Source organism: Calidris pugnax, unplaced genomic scaffold (genome assembly GCF_001431845.1).
Source record: "Calidris pugnax isolate Ruff unplaced genomic scaffold, ASM143184v1 scaffold15, whole genome shotgun sequence".
Lineage (NCBI taxonomy): Eukaryota > Metazoa > Chordata > Aves > Charadriiformes > Scolopacidae > Calidris > Calidris pugnax.
Genome location: NW_015090774.1, coordinates 7,799,090 through 7,817,825, shown reverse-complemented (window position 1 = coordinate 7,817,825; position 18,736 = coordinate 7,799,090). Strand labels below are relative to the sequence as shown.

Genomic DNA, 18,736 nt, shown 5'->3' with positions numbered 1-18,736 from the left:
AATCTGTCCATAAGAAATTATTCTTTTCAATCAGTTGTGTAACATGCATATAGTCATATGACAAGGCAAGACACAAAGATAGGAAAGAGAAAATAAGTAGGCACTGGTGAGATGGGCAGAGTATCCCAGTATGTTTGATCACAAGTTTCCCTAATTGCAACAAACATTGCTACTTCTGTAGATTTCCACTTCAGAACTTCAGGCACTCAAATAAATTAGTCAGATTAGATGACGAAAGATAAAATGTCTCAAGTTCCCCAGAGAGAATTGTGATACATTCTGGGGGTGACATTTAGCGTATAACATCAAGTCTTTTATCATTATTTTAGTAATCACGTAATAAATCCAGCAGGCAAGTTCTGAGATTTATAGAGCCCTGAAACCTCCAGAGTCTCAAAACCCAAGTAATTTCATAGTGATCTTGACATAATAGAAAACCAAGAATTTCATACACCCACACAAACCCCATCAAGCCAGGTAGTCATAACTCACACGGGACCATACACTTGCAAAGAGTAACCACAGTGACAGTTTAAAAAAAAAAAATCCTTACCTGCTGCTGCCTCAGAACTGATGCTATCTTTAACTACGCAAGCTGGACTTAGGGGCAACACGTCATCATCAAAACTGATCAGATCTCCTTCCACATCTAGTTTACTTTGCAAAGCAGGTGCTGAGGAGTTGGCTGCAGGTGACAATTCCCCCAGAGGCCTGAAAACCTTTTCTTGGGCAGATGCAGAAGACCGTGGAGGAGCAGCAATTGGTTTCAGTGGGGCCAAAGAAAGGGCAGGATTTTCTGCATAACGTGACTTTTTAGGAACAAGAGGCCTTGGAGCAGGAACAGGAAATTTCTTTTGTCCATCGCTGTTCTCTGATCCACTCCTCGCATCAAGAAAATCAGTACTACTACTTTTAACAAGGCCAGGTTTTGGCTTCTTTGGCAGTTCAGGTTTGGTTACAACACTGCTCCCAACTACTTCAGGCTGAGGCTGCAATTCCTTGGAAGGTGTTGATTTGCTTTCTGTCCATGTATCCCAGTCTCCTGAAATTCTGCTTACCCCTGGCTTTGGAGCAACTACTGGTTTCTTTGCAGTAGCAGGTCTTGGGGCAAATGAACGAGGGGCAATTTCTGGCTTTTTTAATAATCCTGAGGTATCATTAGTTCCTTGGGATTCAAAAACTTTGATCCTTGAAACAATACTATTTTGGCTCCTTTCTGTACTCATGCTGTCCATCGCCAAGTGATTGTCTAGTAAGCTGTCATCTAAGAGAGGTGACTGCTGAATTGGAGGTTGCGGGCTTTTCGTGGTAGACTGGTTCACTTCTTCTCCATTGTCTATCTTACTTTCAGTATTATTGACCACAGGTCTGAGATTGCTTCTTGATCTTGGCTTTGGCACAGGACGTATCACAGCATTGGGATTTTCTTGGCACCTCTGACCTTCAGAAATGTCAAAGACTATTAAGGGATTCTCATTTTCTGAAGGAGACCTATTCAGGAGAGATGCGGGCCTAGGAGGTTTAAGAGGACTCTGCCCTGCAAACAGAAAAGAAAAAGGTTTCAGTTATCTGTTCTAGAACACCTTATTTATGTTATTTATTGTGAGCCATCAGGATATTAAACATGATGGTTTTCATTCAGAACTCCCTACTGCTTGTGAAATTGCAGTTCTCTTTCTAAAAAGATAAATGAAAAAAATATACAAACTCTAGAAAGAAGCTGAAGGTTGCTGAAATGCACGGTATCGACAAGTTTTGAGTTCAAAACTACTTGTTAGCTTGCAGCACGAGGGGCATCTAGACCAAAGAATAGTACACTAACTCTCCTAGCTTGGTTTGCACATTTTTCAGTCTGAACATGAAATACTGCTGCTATTCTGATTGGACATCTGAGTTCCTCTGGCCCCAAAGCAATTGCCATTATGGCTGAATTGAGCAAAACTTTCAAGATTTAATTATAGTCTGACCATGAATGCAATGATAGCTCTTCAGAATAGAGGAATTTTACAGAAGTTTACAAAAGTAATCACATAAATTAAAGTGTTATTCATATTGGATGCTGCACAGACCAATAATAAAGACCATCTTCAGGAGACACAGTAAGGTTTTCATCAGTGAGAAATCCAAAATGTGCTCACCTGGATAGCCTGCAGATTCCCAGTGTGTAGGCACACTGGTTTTTACATTACTTCCTGGCAAATGGCCAATTAGTTCCTCTGGAAAGTCAGTTTGTGTTGCAGAAGTAGTGGTATGTCTAGGAGCAGCAGCATTATTGTTATTTGTTGTATTGACTTGCACTTGATTGATTTCTTTTATTACTTGCTCATATGATGGTGGAAGCTACAAAAGAGTGGGATAAATATTAATGTAAATCCAGATATGATCCTATTCAAAAAAAAGAAGCATATAAATTTAAAAATACTAAATTAACATATGCAGAGGAGAAGAACACTGTCATAGTCTTTTATGCAATGCGATGAAAGTCTAAGCAAGCAAAAACTCTGTTCCTCTCTAACTTAACATGCTTTTTACCTTTGTAAATCAAACACACCTCATGTAAATTCATGCTCACCTCAGCTGGAATATGCTCATTTCTCCTCCACTGAGCATGAGATGAAGCAGAAGGGAATCCTAATCCCTGAGGAGCGACAGGGCTTGCACCTGGAAACCAGGAGGATGGCCGGAGGGGTTCAGCAGCAACTATTGTAATTTCAGGACGCCTGGAGACGAAGGCAAAGGGGAACAATTATCTAAAACTTTTTTAAATTGTTCTTTTAAGTATAAAAGACCAAGGTTTTGTCTGCATGGGAAATCAAAATAGCTCAGGTCTTTTTGATTTAACCAATGATGTTTTTTCATGCTTTCAAAGTAACTTACTTGACCTTTTTAACAAGCACTTAGGCTTCCATTCAAAGCACCTGATTAAATGCCTAAGCCAAAAAGTAGGTTTATTGGCTCCAGTGAAATAATTTACATGCTTAAAGTACTTAAGCACAAGTGTAACTCTATTAGATGGAAGAAGTTTTAGTCTTTCGGGATAATGAGGGATAATCGTGTGTTTGCCCTTAGCCTGCCACAGTGTGAAAACAGTAGGATAGTTGAAACTGCTTCTGGCTGGCGAACTATAAGCTTGTCTGTCCTCAGACCTCTGGGGAAACCTCCCACTGTGCTAAAGTGGGACAGAGCAAGCCTCAGGAGTCCTTTGGGACAGGACCCATTTGCTTACAACATCTAGTACAATAGGGACTTCCGTTGACAGTTAAGGACCTGGAGGTCTACCAGCTTTGTCTCTATAACAACTGCTTTAGAGCACAAGCCGCAGTGGTGGCCCGCGTCCCCAGACTGTGGTCCCCAGAGTACCACTCATCAATCTGGAGTCTCACACAAAATACACCTTGAGAAGTGAGTAGATGAAACATTTGCAACAGAAGCTTCTGTCTGCTGGCAGAAAAAAACCTGCAGGAGAGTAACTTCTAAAACTATTGGGAAAATAATTTTAAAAAGAAGGTTGCAGTTCCTTCACACCTGAAATAACGGCAGACTCAGTTCACCAGCTATCCAGGTTGGTGACCTCCTTTCTCAATACCCTTTGAGAAACTGGAAGGAGGCCTGGAAGTGTGCTTATTTTCATTGTGAAGTGATCCTGTAAATAGATGTCAGGGAAGTAAAACAGCTCTGCAGAGGTTTGATGGTTGGTTGCATTCTTTTTTTTGAGGATACATACAAAAGTTGATGAGAAAACTCCTCAAAAACTCAACCTACCCTGCGCTTAAAAATCACAGTATTTTTTTTTATTCCAAGTCTAATTTATTTTTAAACACACTAAGGGTACAGAGAAGGAAAAAACCCAACAAAATAGAGGACAAAGCCATAAAAAGTAATGCTGTAATACAACAGAAAAAGTTTCACAGTAAAATCTAATTGCAATATAAATAACAGCATCATACCTTCTATCCCTCTGCTGTTCGCTATGGCTAGAGGTCCGAGAAGCTATTTAAAGAAACAAAAGTTTTGAAGAGGTTAAAATATACTGTCACCGCAATAAGGTGAGGATAATAGCACAGCCCTTACCAATCCACTACCAATGAAATGGAGAACATACAGCATCTGATCATAAATTCCAGATTTTAAGAGTGGCCAAGTTAAATAAAAAAATTATTTGTACTAAATATGAGAAGTCTTTAAAAGGTTTAGGGTGCAGTTGCATAATCAGTTTAAGTCACTCTGTGTCCAAGTTACCACCAAGAGAGATGGTCCTGTCCCCTTTCTTCTTCCTCATCAGACATTTCCTGCATTCTGCACTGTGGTCACCCTAGAGTTGAAACTTCTTTTTCGTTTTCTTTAGTTAAAACAATCCATGAATAAAACAAAAAGAAGTGTTAAACACGTCTGGCTTTGCTTTTGATGGCTCATTTCTGAGATCTGTTCTTTAATCTCTTTTTTAATGTCTCTTTGTGTTTGGTTTAGAGAGGGGAAAAGTACTAAGGCACAAAATCTAAAAAGCTATTTTACCGTCCTTTATGTAAAAAGAAAGAATTAAGCGTTACCAGCTAGAAATTTCCTAAAGTTTAATCACTCGTAGATCAAAGCCAGCAACATTTCTTTTTGTTTTTCCACATCATGTATTTTAAGTTACATAAAGTGAATCCTGACCTCTTCATTTTCCTATTTTTGCCATATTTATAGTCAAATAATTTTTTCAATGGCCACATATTTTCACTACAATTTCTTTAGAGAGAAAAGAAAATGATCCGAGGGACAATTTTTTGCATAGCAAGTGAGATTTAGGAAGTGGTAGAATCTCCTTGTGCAAAAGCTGACAATTATGCTGTTCCTGCGCCACCGCAGAATCATTAGCTGATACCAGCAAAGCATACTTGATTCAAGAGTCCGCATAGTGTTCTGTCAGACATACCTCTTCGACAGGGCATTTTTGATGTGCACTATTCATGAGTGCTAGAGGAAAAAAAGAAGGGGTTACAGAAGAGGAAGAGGAGGTGAAGGAGAACAAACCAAGGCTTCAGACTGCCAGAAACCATGATCAAATGGGTTAGTCACGCAAGGACAGCGCACGTGTCAGTCTTGTAAGAGGACAACTGTAAAGACTTTTCACAATATAGTGTCTTAAAAAAACAAAATAAAAGCAGATTTTATTTCTAGTCTCACGCTGATTTTAACAATGGCTGTTTTAGAAGTTTCCTTTGCAGTAAATTAACCATGAAGAATGTAACTGAAGATGGAGATGTCGACAGTATTGCTCAACAATAAGCTACTGTAGGAATGAGGAGAGGGAAGTCATATCTCTTTGAGTGGTTTATGCAGGTTAAAAGCATGGTTTATTTGGGCCTGCACTTCTTCCCTTCTAAAAATAATGGGTTACACTGAGAAGCTGATACAGATGCAAAGAAGCAAAGGTCCCATAATTTATACTCCTACCTACCAAAGAGGTATGGGCAGGCAGGTTGATCCCAGTAAGAGGCACACCTCAAAGTTTCAGGCACATTTCCTAACCCTGTTCTGTAAATTATTTCGCAAAAATAAGTAAATAAAATCCCCTACACCTCGCCTTCACTTTCTTCTTCAGAGTTCTTAACACAGTGTTGATCTAATACACACATTAAAGATAAAAAGACAAACTGACCCAAACCAACGAATTCCAAGATTACTTTTGCAAAGAGGATGGAAGAAAGTGTTCATTTGGTAAATGTATTCAACACAGAAGCTTGGGGTATAGCCTAATTACAATAAGGGCATTAGAAATAAAAGCTAATTAATTGGGAGATGTTGTTTTCAGAATGTGCTCATTCTGTTTGAAACAAACAAACAGACAAAAAACTTCCAGGTATTTATGGAATCAAACTACTTCCATGCACATAAACATTTACTATAAATATTTATTTTTAAGGACTTTGACAAAGTTCTTCCCTCCTTCCATCAACTGCTCCCCTCTTTTTGTTGTCACATTTTTGTTACAACCACACTTTTATAACATATTTTGTTTTGAAAGCTCTTAAACCCACAGTAGGAGCAGAGGTGAAAGGTACTGTATCTTCTGCTCTTACATATTTCTTGGAGTTCCACAAATGCTAGGGAAATGAAAATATTAACTTTCTAAATAACCCTTGCCTCCAGACCTGCACAGCTTTTATTCCTTTTCCATTTCAGAGGAATGAATTTAAATTTAAAAATCTATGAGAGAGGACATGAATTTTTAAAATATAGCACACACCTGATTTAAAAACAAAAGAAAAAAACCTGCAGCCATTTTTCTGGCCTTATGCTCTTTTGATCCTCTAAGTCTATTCTTCATTCCCTTTGTGGATTGCCTTGAAAAAGCCTGCTATGAATTTCTCCCCCAGATTTCAAATTATGGCAGCTTTAAGGTTTAAAAAAAACCTTTCTTCCATCAGGAGAGTCAATGGAAATGTATTTCTGTGCTAGTTTATATACTGTGAACTGAAGACAGTCATCTCCTCAACTTCCACACTAAGAAATGCCCAGGGTGAGAACTGTTGACATTTCTACTACCAAATGCTTAGTGGTATTTAAGTAAAAGGTAAGCAAAGCCGTTAAAGAAGGAGTGGGAGCAGAAAAACCCAGTGCATAAAATCCACACCTTTTCATCTTATAACTCTGTTGGTCTCAGGAGAAAGTCAAAATGTCAAATCAACTCATAACATTGTCACTATTTATTTCCATTAGTGTCAATGAGGCATCTAAATGTGTTTAACCTAATAAAGTACAATTTAGGCAAGTAAAGGATTAACAGTAATACCGTAAATGGAGGACAGATTACTGACTTATAGATTAATTTTTTGTACATATTTTTTACAAGCACTATTTATGGGGCTTTATCCAACTATTTTTGAATGTGCAGTCATAAATTCAGTTTGTGCCTGTATACTTACGTTTAGAATGTTTTTTCTCCATGGCTTTTTCTTTGGGTCCTACTCTTCAAGTGCACTTAGTATGTCATTTGTAATTGACACATAGAGATTATGGGGCAGGGGGCATTTAATGTTATGAGATCAAGATGCCTGTGTAAGTACAATCACTGTTATACCACAAATCCATAAATTGCAATGCTACAGACAAGCTGGTGGCAACAGAATTCTGACATGCACTTTTGAGCCTTTGGAAGAGAGTTGGGCTGGAATTTACAGTCTTTCAGGTAATCTTTTAAGGCAATATAGAGGCAACTATAATGTTCATTCAGGGATCTGCTCAGATGCCATCCTGCTGTGAGTGCTGAGCTTCCACAAAATAGACATTGCATAATAATATTCATATGTTTCCATTAGCAAATATGTATAAAATACTGGACAGTTTTGTCATTTCAGAGTGTTTTAAAATATAGCTTATATTTCACATTGAAGACTGGAACCACAGCCTCAAATAGCCCAAGCCCTATGGGAAATCAAGCTCAAAATTTTTCTGATTATTTTTATCTATTGTCCCTTCCAGCAGCTGTGAGTAAACAAGATCCTGCCAAATAACTTGCAATTTAAGTATCTCAGTTAATTCATATTAACTATTATTAATAGATTTTAAAGTACTAGTATTACTTACTACAACAAGGACATACTAATATTTAAAAACATAGCTTCTTTCAATGCTTTTCCAACACGGGGATAGACATGTCATCCATCAATTCCATGAAATTAGTAGACTATTAGACTGAGGAGTTATTCTTCCCACCGTATGGCTGCCTAACCTGTAGCCGTTATAGGTTATTCATTATAGTGTCCCAAGGGGAGCCTCAAGAGTGGGCAAACACTCCTTCCCTGACCTACAAAATAATACACCAGAAGAGCTGACAGAATTGTCCCATGTAAGAGACCACACTTGCCATCTTTGCAATACCAAAGGTGTTATGTGGCTGCAGTGGCCCTTCTTCATGGAATACTAAAATGATCAGGTAACCCGCAAGGCAAAACCAGAAAAAAAAATATAAATTACTTCACCCAAGATCTCATTAGACTATTTCTGTAGAATTGGAGGCTCAAACTAATTGGAAATTTTCACTCATCTCTGAAGTAAGAGAGTTGAAGCTTTTCTCCTGAACTATTTCTTGGCACAAGGGGGAGGTCTTGCTCCTTTTCTTCTAGTTCTGTTTCCAGTCACCTCAGGAAAATGTTAGGTTGTCTGACATTAGAGCTAGGTTGATTTAATGCTTAAAGGTAGCTAAAAGAGATGGTGATGCCCAATTCCTCCTTCAAATACCGACTTTTGTCCCCTCTTGAACCAATATTAGCACTCATCTCACCCCACAGTAAGCGATTTCAGAGTTTTAAATAAAAAAATAAGTATCTTCTGTACAGTTTTTGTCCATCTTATCTCACTGAATCTGCTCACCTTGGGCTCAGACCACCAGCAGCACAGGGGAAGGAATATGCCACCCCTAGTTTCCTGCCTCAACTTCCCAATTCCAGTTCTTCTTTGTTCAACTTCAGTGAGACAATTGATCAAAAAATAACTTAGGGGGGTGACAGGATTCCTCTTCCTCCAGTTGAGTTCAGATACCGTCTTCACAGCTGACCCAACTGCCTGGCACCATAAAGGCTGGCATCGCTGCTAAATAAAATCTGTGTAACTGCACCCTTAGAACAGGCCTGCAGTTTCACTCAAATGTGACAGTAATGATTTATGAAGGCACTTCACTCCTTCCCACACCTTTCCTCAGGCTGTATGTTCCTGCCTCTGCACCGTTCCCTGCATTATGCCAGCCCAAATGTTTGTGCAGATGGGGAGAGAATGAGGTCACAGAATTGATCTGGTTGGGAGAAAGTGGGAGCCAAAAGAACCTAGGAAGCCCCCAAGCAAAACAAAACAAAAAATGAAAAACAAACAAAACCCACAGCCAAAAATGGCTGCAAAACTGCCAAATGGGAAGCCACAGCCTCTGAGTGCATACAAGCTGTTACACATCCTTCATTCAGCCACATATTTGCTTAGGACAGAATGAGAATGGAACAAGGTTGCAGGTTCTTCCAACATCTTAGGGCAACAGATTTTTGTAGCCCTGCTCCTTAACACCACCCTGCCCTGGAAGAGCTGAGAAGCGAGCAAAACCATCATTCCCCTTTGTCTCACTACTGCAGCACTTGGCTTGACTCCTTTTACTTTTTTTGGCGTTCTTGTGCATGTTGGTGTCTCTGGCATTAGTGGAAATAGTTTCACTGATTTCACTGAGCGCTGGTTTTAGTGGTACGTCCTGGCCTGAGACCATCATTAAAAATCCAGGGGTAACTTTTGAAGAGTTGAGATTAAAAAATTACTCCCAAGCATCTCTCATGTTCACATGTTTGCTTTCTTCAGGCACACTGGGGTGACTTTTCTGAATTCTACTGAGCTGTCAAACAACTGAAATAAAATGACACTGTCTTTCTATCCAGATTTGTAGTCAGGGTGGCTGAACGGAAAACAAAACCCCATCCTCTTTGGCCACAAAACAGAGAGATTATTGATACAAAGTCACGAAAAGCATTGTCCACAGGTTGGAAAGTTGAAACCCTGCAAATACCTATCATGTTTCTTGAAAATTAGAGATAAACAGCCCGCAGAAGCTGTGATTAAGAATTAAAGATACACTTTTTCCGGAGAATATAATGATTTTTCCAGATTAATGGCAAGGGGAGTTAGGAATTAATCAGGGCCCATTTCTAATTTAGGTCCATCCATGGATATGGTTAGTGGCATACAACGAGCTACGGTTTCATATACAATGCCTTGATATGGACATGGCGATTTTTTAATAGCCTATCATCTGAATAATTCACGTGGTACCTATATTTCATTGTAATTACATCTTAATATTATTAAGAATGATGTTATAACATACGAGCCAGGGCTTCTTGACTAGATTATTTTTTACTTGATTGCGCCTTAAAACAAAATACCATTTGCTACCTTATTTTCAAAAACATAGATCTCAATGGCTTAACAATCTTTGGGCAGTCTCTCACTCAGATGAGGTACTGGGGCTCAGGCAGTCTGAATCAACTTCTGACTCCACCACAAAAGGCTCTCTGTGAACTGGTACACTCTGTTTACCAGTTTCCCATCTATGGCAGCAGCAGCAACACAGATAATGTGCTGCATTTTAACTACAGCATCATGTAGACTTGCTCTGAGTGAAGCTTTCATGATCCCCTTTGACTACCTCCAACCCAATCCATACTAATGAGCCCCTGCCTAATAGGTCCAGGAGAAACAAATCAGTAGTACATACACTAATTTATTTTTCCCCACAGCAGAATCATAAGGGCTGTTTCATTAATATGAAATTGAAATCATGGACAGAAAGGAAATAAAAATGAAAAGTGGAAGAAAGAAGCAGCATAAAATACTTTGGAAAATGCAGCTAAAGAAACTCTTTGCCTGGGAATATCATGGGCAGGGAAAGAGAAAGAGGAGTTCAGCAGTTAAGTCACAGAAGAAGAGTTTGGGCTTTCACTCAAGCTTTCTAAACAATTTTTTGTTTTCCACAATGAACCTGGTACACGAGTCTAATCCTGTCCCCAGGACAGCCAATGAGCAGTTGCTGCAGATTTCTACAAAAATAAAAGTATCTCCTGTTTTGTCCAGTGAACTACAAATTGGGCATGTGTAACCCAAGTTCTTCAGAGGCAGATCACATCTGTGCACAAATGCGTTAGTGCATAAATAAGACAATGTTAGTAACTGGAAAGAAGGAACTACTTATCAGCAAAGCAAGAATATGGTCTAACATGAAGCAAAAAAAAGGACAAAGAGTGAGAAAGAAATTACAGTCCTCCAAAAGTCTGCTAGCTACTCTGTTGGCACGTATAAACTTAACTGTTCACTAAAAATGAAGATTTAGCAATCTTACAATATTATGAGTCTCAAAAAATAGGAAAAGTAGACTTACATCTCTTGATTGCTGCTCTTATGGATGACAATGGTCCTTGGCTTAATGGAAAAAAAAAAAGAAAAAGCATTACAACGTGGTTAATGATTTAAAGAAAAATCATCGAAGTAACATTACGCAGAATTTCCCCATATATTGTACAGGGTTTGCCAAGTGCATTTTTTCCCTAGGTTGTTATCTTACAGGAACTTGTCCAAAGCTCCTGGAGTATACAACCATACTCAACCCCTCCTAATGAAAACCAGGTTACAGCTTCACTGCAAGACTCTGCAAAGACAGAAAGCCAATTTTTAAAACCATTTTTTCTGTTGATTCTGTGTTGAAGTTCACATTCTGTCTCATTCGACGGGAAAACTTGGACAAGAGCCCATTGTGGGTGTGCATATTCTCAGATTATAAGCATTTAATGACTTAATATTCTTCTAAATAAATAAAATTTACACAGACGAGTAAAAACCTACAACCCCCTTGCATAATATTTTTAACAATTACTTAACAACTTATCTTCCTTTTCAGTTGAGATTGCATTTTTCAGTAATAACTTGGTGGGTGGGGTTAGACAGGAAGACAACATGACCAAGAATCTGTTGATACACCAGGACAGAAAAATGTTTTGTCAATTCATCTGTTATTTTTGTAAGACTAAGGTTTCTCATGCCTCTCTTCCGAAGGTCTTATTTAACAGATACAGCAGTCCTTAATACTTTTGCAAGTAAAAATAAAAACTGATTTGGGGTTATAATTTTCAGAAAGTGTTGCTAACTTGAAGAACATTGTCTTAATAACCTGCCCCTTGTGCAAAGCTGCACAGAAGACTAAAAAAAACACTGCACACAAGTATACTTCAGAAAAGGACTTTTTTTGTGCTTTTGCCTTTTTTTTTTTTTTTAAAAACACAACAGGCAATGAATACGTGTTGGTGAAAAGCCTCTGGAAGTGCCGAATAGTCATTTTAAAGGCTGAAAATAAATAGCCTATATTTGATTTAAATTAATACAACATCTTAATTAGAACAGAAAGGCACACTAATCAAGTCTTTTTCTGGAAACCTTCCAGCACAGCCTTCATCAGGGGTATAACAGCAGGAATGTTAGTACGGGCAGGACATGAGCATTTTAACACAGCTCTCCCTCTGCCCGCAGCAGGCGTGTGCCGCACACCACCGCTGCCAGGGCTCAGCTTAGCTCCACCTGCACTTGCACGGCAGTTGCTGATGGCTGCAGTTCCTCCAGTGGGATGAAGAATAGGGGGATTGGGAGGAGAGAAGAAAGAGACAGTCAAAAAGGACGTGGATGGAAAATGTCCTCCCTCTACAGTCATTCTGAAAACTAATTAAAAATAGAAATGAATGTTGCTCTGACTGAACTTTTTTTCTGAAATAGTTTGGCTAGTCTAGGATAAACAATGCTTACTTGTCTGGTTTCAGAAACAGTTCAAATGTGTCTTGGCCCCTGTCCATACAGCTAGCAAAGCTCCGTTAGAAAACATTTCTATCAGTCATATTTCACTGTGCATTCTCAGCAAAAAAGATTCTGATTTTCCTTCAAAACACTCCATCATAATACAGCGTTATCTTTAAGAAACACTTTTAGTCCTATGTTCCTCACAGGTGTACTCAACTCCTTTTTTTCTTCCTCGTAACTGAAGACTCTTTCTTTGGGATGTTCATTTTCAAAACCTTATTCTTCTGCTTTCATTGCTGAGAATAACTACTATCTTTAGGGTTTTATTTTAATCATATTTAGTATAAGACAGGAAGGAGACCGAAGTCTGGTAACATGAATCTGAAATCTTTTGGAGTAGGAAAATCTTTCTGTACTCAGAATTCAAGATTTACTTAAGTTTTATAGCAGGAAATTAGGAAATCTATAAAGTATGCATATTCAAGTGTCAGAAGATTTACTTAAGTTTTATAGCAGGAAATTAGGAAATCTATATTCAAGTGTCAGTAAAAAGACCACCGAACCCAACCCAAAAAAAAAAAAAAAAAACCCAAAAAAAAACCAAACACACAATCAAAAGGAACAAGTTAAGTTCATTCTTTTGCTGGCAAGAGCGCTTCGACCCATTGCAATTTGCCTCAGAATCTGCTGAGCACTTTCAGATACCAGCAGGTATCTTTGGCTAGAAATCATAGGAGGAGTCATGTAGGCAAAAGTTCATGAGGTCCAAAAGATTTCAGAAAACAATTTTAAAATCAAAATGCAAAGAACAAAGAAGCAAAGCCTTTCACACAACCAGCCTAGTGAAGCTGAAGTATGGATATATCAAGAGCAAGGCAGTTCAAGTATGCAATTGTCTGTGTAATTTAGAACCCAGGATAACACGGTTCTGCTATAAAATTTATGAGCTTACAGGCAAAACAAGCTGTTAGCAGATAGTTTTTCTCTTCCACTTTCCATTAACAGGTCACCCATCAACAACCCTTTGGCAAAGCGCTGGATTTCCTACCCCCAGGAGAGTTCAATTCACATTTAGCTTACAATTATTTAAGTGTTTTAAAAACATGGAAATGGGAGCGGATGTAGATTTATTTTTTTTTTTCCCCATGAAGCCCTGTAAAGGAACCACAAATTTCATAACTTTGTTACACACTAAATCACAGTAATTTACATAAAATACTGGGTTTGGGGCAGATTGATTTTGCTGGTATCTTTTGCTGTGCTAACCCCTCCCCAGTCCACAGGCAACAATTTCTGGACTCTTGTCCTGCCTTGCAAAGGGAGAAGTGATAAGGTTACTAATATCCTCCTCTGCTCCACAGTTAATGACACATTTTCTCTCTAGCCATCCAAATAATTAACATAACCAAATCGAATTTAATTCTCCTATTTGATGAGGTAGGAGTTGCAGCAATTTCTCTACTCTGTGGAGTCACTGCCTCTTTCCCACCCCCTCCTCCAATCTGTAAGGCACAGCAATGAACCAGAGCACACACAAAATCCCCATAAATGCACATGTCAACGAAAAATGGAGAGGGAAGAAGTTGAATCTGTGTGGGACCTCTGATACTGGTCCCAGTGAGACTCCCCCAACCGTTACGTCAGAACACCTGAGGGGACAGCGTGACAATAACCAGCCTCAGCTCCTGTGTCACCCTGTAATGTATATAAGCAAAGTCCAAACTCTTATTGCTGGAAGAAAACAGAGCAGACAGCAGGAAAGAGGACCTTTCAGAGCACTAAAGACTCTGATAAACATTAGCTCCAACACCACCCCAGCCCTATCTAAGACGGAATAAGTAAAGATGCAAACTATTCATCCATCCCACACACAGTTTACCATACAGGAGTGGACAACTGGAGCAACTCCTCTGACATCTGCAGATTTATCCAAGACCTCGCCCACTGTTAATTTAAAGCACAAACTCAAGTTTCTTTTTCAGCTAAGGCAGCAGCTTCATTGAGCTTCAGGTGCCAGCCCCTCAAAAGGGGGAACTAACCTACCTCTGTTGGGTTCCCAAGGGGGAACTAACCTACCTCTGTTGGGTTCTCTGCGCACCCAAACCAACCCACTCAGATAGGTTCAGCAGGGATCTGTAAGCTGCTGTACCTGCTATGCTGAAAGCAGTTGGGTTCTTTAAGTCAGCAGTAATATGAAAAGGGTCCCACGGGTCACCATTTCTGAAAGGTAAAGAACCTGTAGCAGTGTGTTTGAAGATGTTTAAACACCTACTCACTCTCCCTGGCAGGCTTCATTCTGGGTTTCAAGGACGGGTTTTCTAAATATAAACACTTGAGGAAAACGCTTCAAAAGCTTATTTGAGGTCTGTGTATTGGGGAAATAAAACTGCCACAAACTAGACTGGGCAAAGTGCTGCAAACCGTTTAGCGGAGTAAGTGCACTGAGTGTGTGTAAAGCACAGACTCTTCCTCACTGGAGGCTCTGCTCCGACACTTTTACTCACACTGAGCAGCATCTCTCTTCAAACACAGCTTCAGTGTAGCTCCAGTATGTCTCAAAGGCTCGCTCCTGTGGGGTGACCCTGACCCAACACAGCGACCGTGCGAGCATCACTCACCTGAACAGTCCCCGCACAGCAGAGGAGGGGAAGTGCTGTTCAAGTGGAATAAAGCTCAAATCACACGGGCACCTCGGAGAGAGCAGGCAGAGATTTGTGTCTGCCTGGAGCAGGACAGCATTTAAGTCACACGTTACCCGAGCAAAGAGGCCAGGAGGTCCTGGCTAACCTTTTCACCCACACATCTTTTAGCTGTTTCAGGAGCAGCAGTGGTCCCAGCCCAGCCAAGAGAAACTCATGGACGTGTTCCCACCAGCCGGCTGATGGTGAGCCAACTCTACCAGTCCTTAGGTTCACATACCTGTATAAAAACTTTTTAACATATTTTTAATTGTGATGTTTATTGACCTTGTGTTACACACATACACACACAGAGATTAAAAAAAGTTAAAATGTTGCTATTTTTAATATCTTGTGACTTCCTGGAATGTAAGCCAAGAATTTTTAAATAGCTGATGCTGAAATTACTGTAAGACAAAACACTAGTTTAATAAAAGGCATCATTTAACCCTCTCAGTTACTTTAGAAATCATGCCATCTTTATAACAGCCGGTGTACTATAGCATACATTTTAAAAACTTATTAGAAGACATTATTCCAAACACAGAAAGTTTAAAATGCCACCTAACTGATTTCACTACAGACTGAATTGCAGAAAGATGTTAGTAATTTTATAGTTAAATTAAGGGTGGTGCAAAAGATCAGATTTACTACCACCCTTATATCGGGCCAAAGACAGACCTATTAGTTCAACCGAAAAGCTCCAAACGGTCAGAAAAGTCACGGATATCTCATCTTCATGAGTTAATCCTGCGGATGAAGTGAATCTACACTAAAAATGTATCCACAGCCTCCAGCCTCTTCAATGCCTCCACTCCCAGGACTCCCTGTCCCTCACCTGATACGTGTAAATTAGACGCCGTGACACACAGACTCCAGCTGCAGCTTCCCCACTAGTGTAAGAGAAGCAGAGACTGTGCAGCCTGCGGTCCCAGCTTCCCCAGGCTCACCATTCCCACCAGCTCCCTTGTGTTGGGGCTGACATCCTCACAAGTCTGCTGGATCAGCCACGTGATTTTACTAACAACAAACAATCCCATCCCAAACATCCCCATGCCTTGTCAGCCAGAGAGGCTGACCGCTCCTCCAGCTGGCTGCAGAGCCACAGGAGCACAAGGGTGATGCTGGAGAAGTGGTGGGAGCAGAGAGCAGGGGAGGCCAGCAGCAGTCCTTGGGGTAAGCAGCTCAGCCTCTACTCTCAAAAACAAACCTTAAATCCATGACTCTGCAGCTAATCTGACAGCAAGTCACCAAATGCTGGCTATGCCTCAGGTCAGCTGTTCTTCTCACCTTTCATTATCAGTTCATCCACTCTTTTCTACTTTTTTCCCCCCCTGTTAGTGCTGGTCATCCAAATTGGCTCACTGAGAGATCAGACAAGCACCAGAAAAAAGCAGCTGGCAGCAGTCTGGCACCACAGCAGTCGCTCTGTAAAATGAAGACACTCTCTTATGTTCTCTGCTAAATCATGGGGTATTGTCATGGCCCTGTGGGTATAGAAGGCTCATAAAGACCTAGCCACCTAAGAAATCACATGCTCAATAGTATAGATCTGGCCATCTAGGAAATCAGACTCGCCCCAGTACAACTTTACTTCTCTCTTGGGTCCAACCCCAAAAGCAAAGTAATCTTGAATCAGTAATTAAGTCCAGTGACAATTCAATCCTCATCACTATGCTGAGAATGTCTACTTCTGCATCACTTAATGAATGCTGCAACTGCGACTTCCTACTGTCTGGACAAGCGAGGATGCAGTTAAGAAGCAGCTAAAATCCAGCTGCTCGGCTAATTAAAACAGCTCACGTTGATCAGCATAGGGAAATCCTTTCAGGAATTGCTCTCTAGCTGTTTCTTCAACCACTTATTACATATTCATGTGCTTGTCACTGTCATACTTGGGGATCATATTTTAGCAACCAAACCTTCAATTTTAAGGCAGAACACAGGCAGAAGTCAAAGCAGATCATGGCAGCAGATGATAACATTTCACACTGATTCTCACAGCAAACTAGAAGCCATGAGGTTACAACAGCTCCCACACTTAATAATGTCCAGCTTAGACCCTGAAGCTGAAACACCTCCCAAATTTTTTGTGAATCTGAGTCACTCAGCTCATGTGCACCCTGAATTAACCCCTTCTTGATCTAGAGTGACAGACATGTTAGCTAGATTTCCGCATGTCTTTTCATTCAGGTAACAGCCTGAGCTGCGCTGCACCTTGCCCCCAAAGATGACTGGATGAACACACCCATTCCAGAAAGGCAAATCCTCGGAGCAGGATTCAAGTTATTTTCCATATTCATTGTACGTTGGCTGAGTTCAGCTCCCAGTAAAAGGTACAAGAACAGAGGGCTCTACTTATCGAAGAGTTTGGCCCTCCTGTAGCAGCTAAGAAGATTTGCCTTTATGCCATCTATCAACATATATTTAGTCAATGTTGTGATAAACCTGCTAGTATGGTTTGAATAAAACTAATAAATAGCATTTATGCTTTAATAACAATTTAACCTTGGTAGTAAAAATTTTTTGCGGTAGAAAGCACCTATAATTTTAATAATAACATAACAGCAATGTAGCACTGTAAATGTAAATGCCACTGAACTGTCATACTGAGAGTGACAGGATATTTGTGCCAGCCAGCAATATATTCAGACACAAAAGTAAGGGTTAAAAAAAACAAAGGGAAAAAGCAGATAAAACAAATTGGTTGTAAACTGCAACTTCTTCTGATGGAAATTCTTTACCATTAAAGTCTATGTAATTTCTGCATTTGCAAATGGGGCAAGATGACAGTGCCCTGCTTCTACACTTAAACAACACAAACCAAAGCTTGTTTCTGAAGAACAGTTCTTTTGTTCAATTATTTGCAGCAGCATTTTAGTCAGTAAATCAAAGCCCTCTCTAGCCACTGACAGGACATTCTGCTTGCTTCATATATCTCTGTACATCAAATACAATCTGGTGGCTGAATAAGCTCCAGAACCTTTGTAATTGACATCACAAATGAACAAAACCTGGTTTAATCATAAAGGATGAGCAGGACAAAAGCACAGAGAAAACCTGTTGATCTCGATCCACAGGATTCAAGATATTTTTACAAGGCTTTTGCTATTATAAGGTACGGATATTAGATTTTTTTCAGATAGTCTGTGTACTTTATAGAACATGTACGTATAGTTTTAAGGTTAACTTTAAAGTTTTGTAAAGGGAAGAAGTGGTATGTGAATGAAGCATTAATGATTACTAACAAAACAGATAATACTTCGTTTTACAACAGTGAGTATCCTCAATCCCTACTAACCCAGTTACCTCCAGATCAACAAGGAGAAAAGAAAAGAATAGGGTGGGTGGAGGGAAACCATCCAAAGCAGTCAAAAGACGGGTGTATTTCAGCTGGCCTTTTGAAGACATAGAGGCGGAGAAGCTTAGGAATAGAATACAACAGGGCATGGCTACAGAGAGGAACAGCAGCAACAAAGGGTGTTGACCGCAAGGGCAAGAACTCAGCAGAACCCAAAGGAGGCATGAGCTGGAGGTGAGGAATCCGGAGGAAAAAGCTCAGGTGTTTGCAAACATACAGACTTCAAAGACTTCAGAGCAGTAATCAAACTGAGGGAAGAAGGTATGGGTGTTTCTTATTTTGCCTAGATCTGTCTGGTTCCTGTGTAAAAATATCTGTAACATATAGGCCCATTTGGTTGACCTATTGTGCATCCTTTGCAGAAGAAGCTAGTGCAGTATGAGGAAGGAGTTCCTGGGGAATC

General features: G+C 39.9%; 1 protein-coding gene across 6 annotated transcripts in view; it reads right to left on the bottom strand.

The window, feature by feature from the left end:
* The window catches only part of SH3D19 (SH3 domain containing 19), a 104,122-nt gene that overhangs the window by 33,400 nt on the left and 51,986 nt on the right, over positions 1-18,736 (bottom strand). For 4 of the 6 annotated variants that reach the window (XM_014943471.1, XM_014943481.1, XM_014943488.1 and 1 more), the window contains 5 exons: positions 10,892-10,932; positions 3,948-3,990; positions 2,573-2,720; positions 2,139-2,340; positions 554-1,537 (listed from right to left, as the gene is read on the bottom strand). In XM_014943471.1, coding sequence (XP_014798957.1) covers positions 554-1,537; positions 2,139-2,340; positions 2,573-2,720; positions 3,948-3,990; positions 10,892-10,932 — 1,418 coding nt within the window. Of the gene's footprint in view, positions 1-553; positions 1,538-2,138; positions 2,341-2,572; positions 2,721-3,947; positions 3,991-4,915; positions 4,957-10,891; positions 10,933-18,736 lie in introns of all 6 variants that reach the window. The other 2 variants (XM_014943508.1, XM_014943517.1) reach the window with 1 other exon arrangement.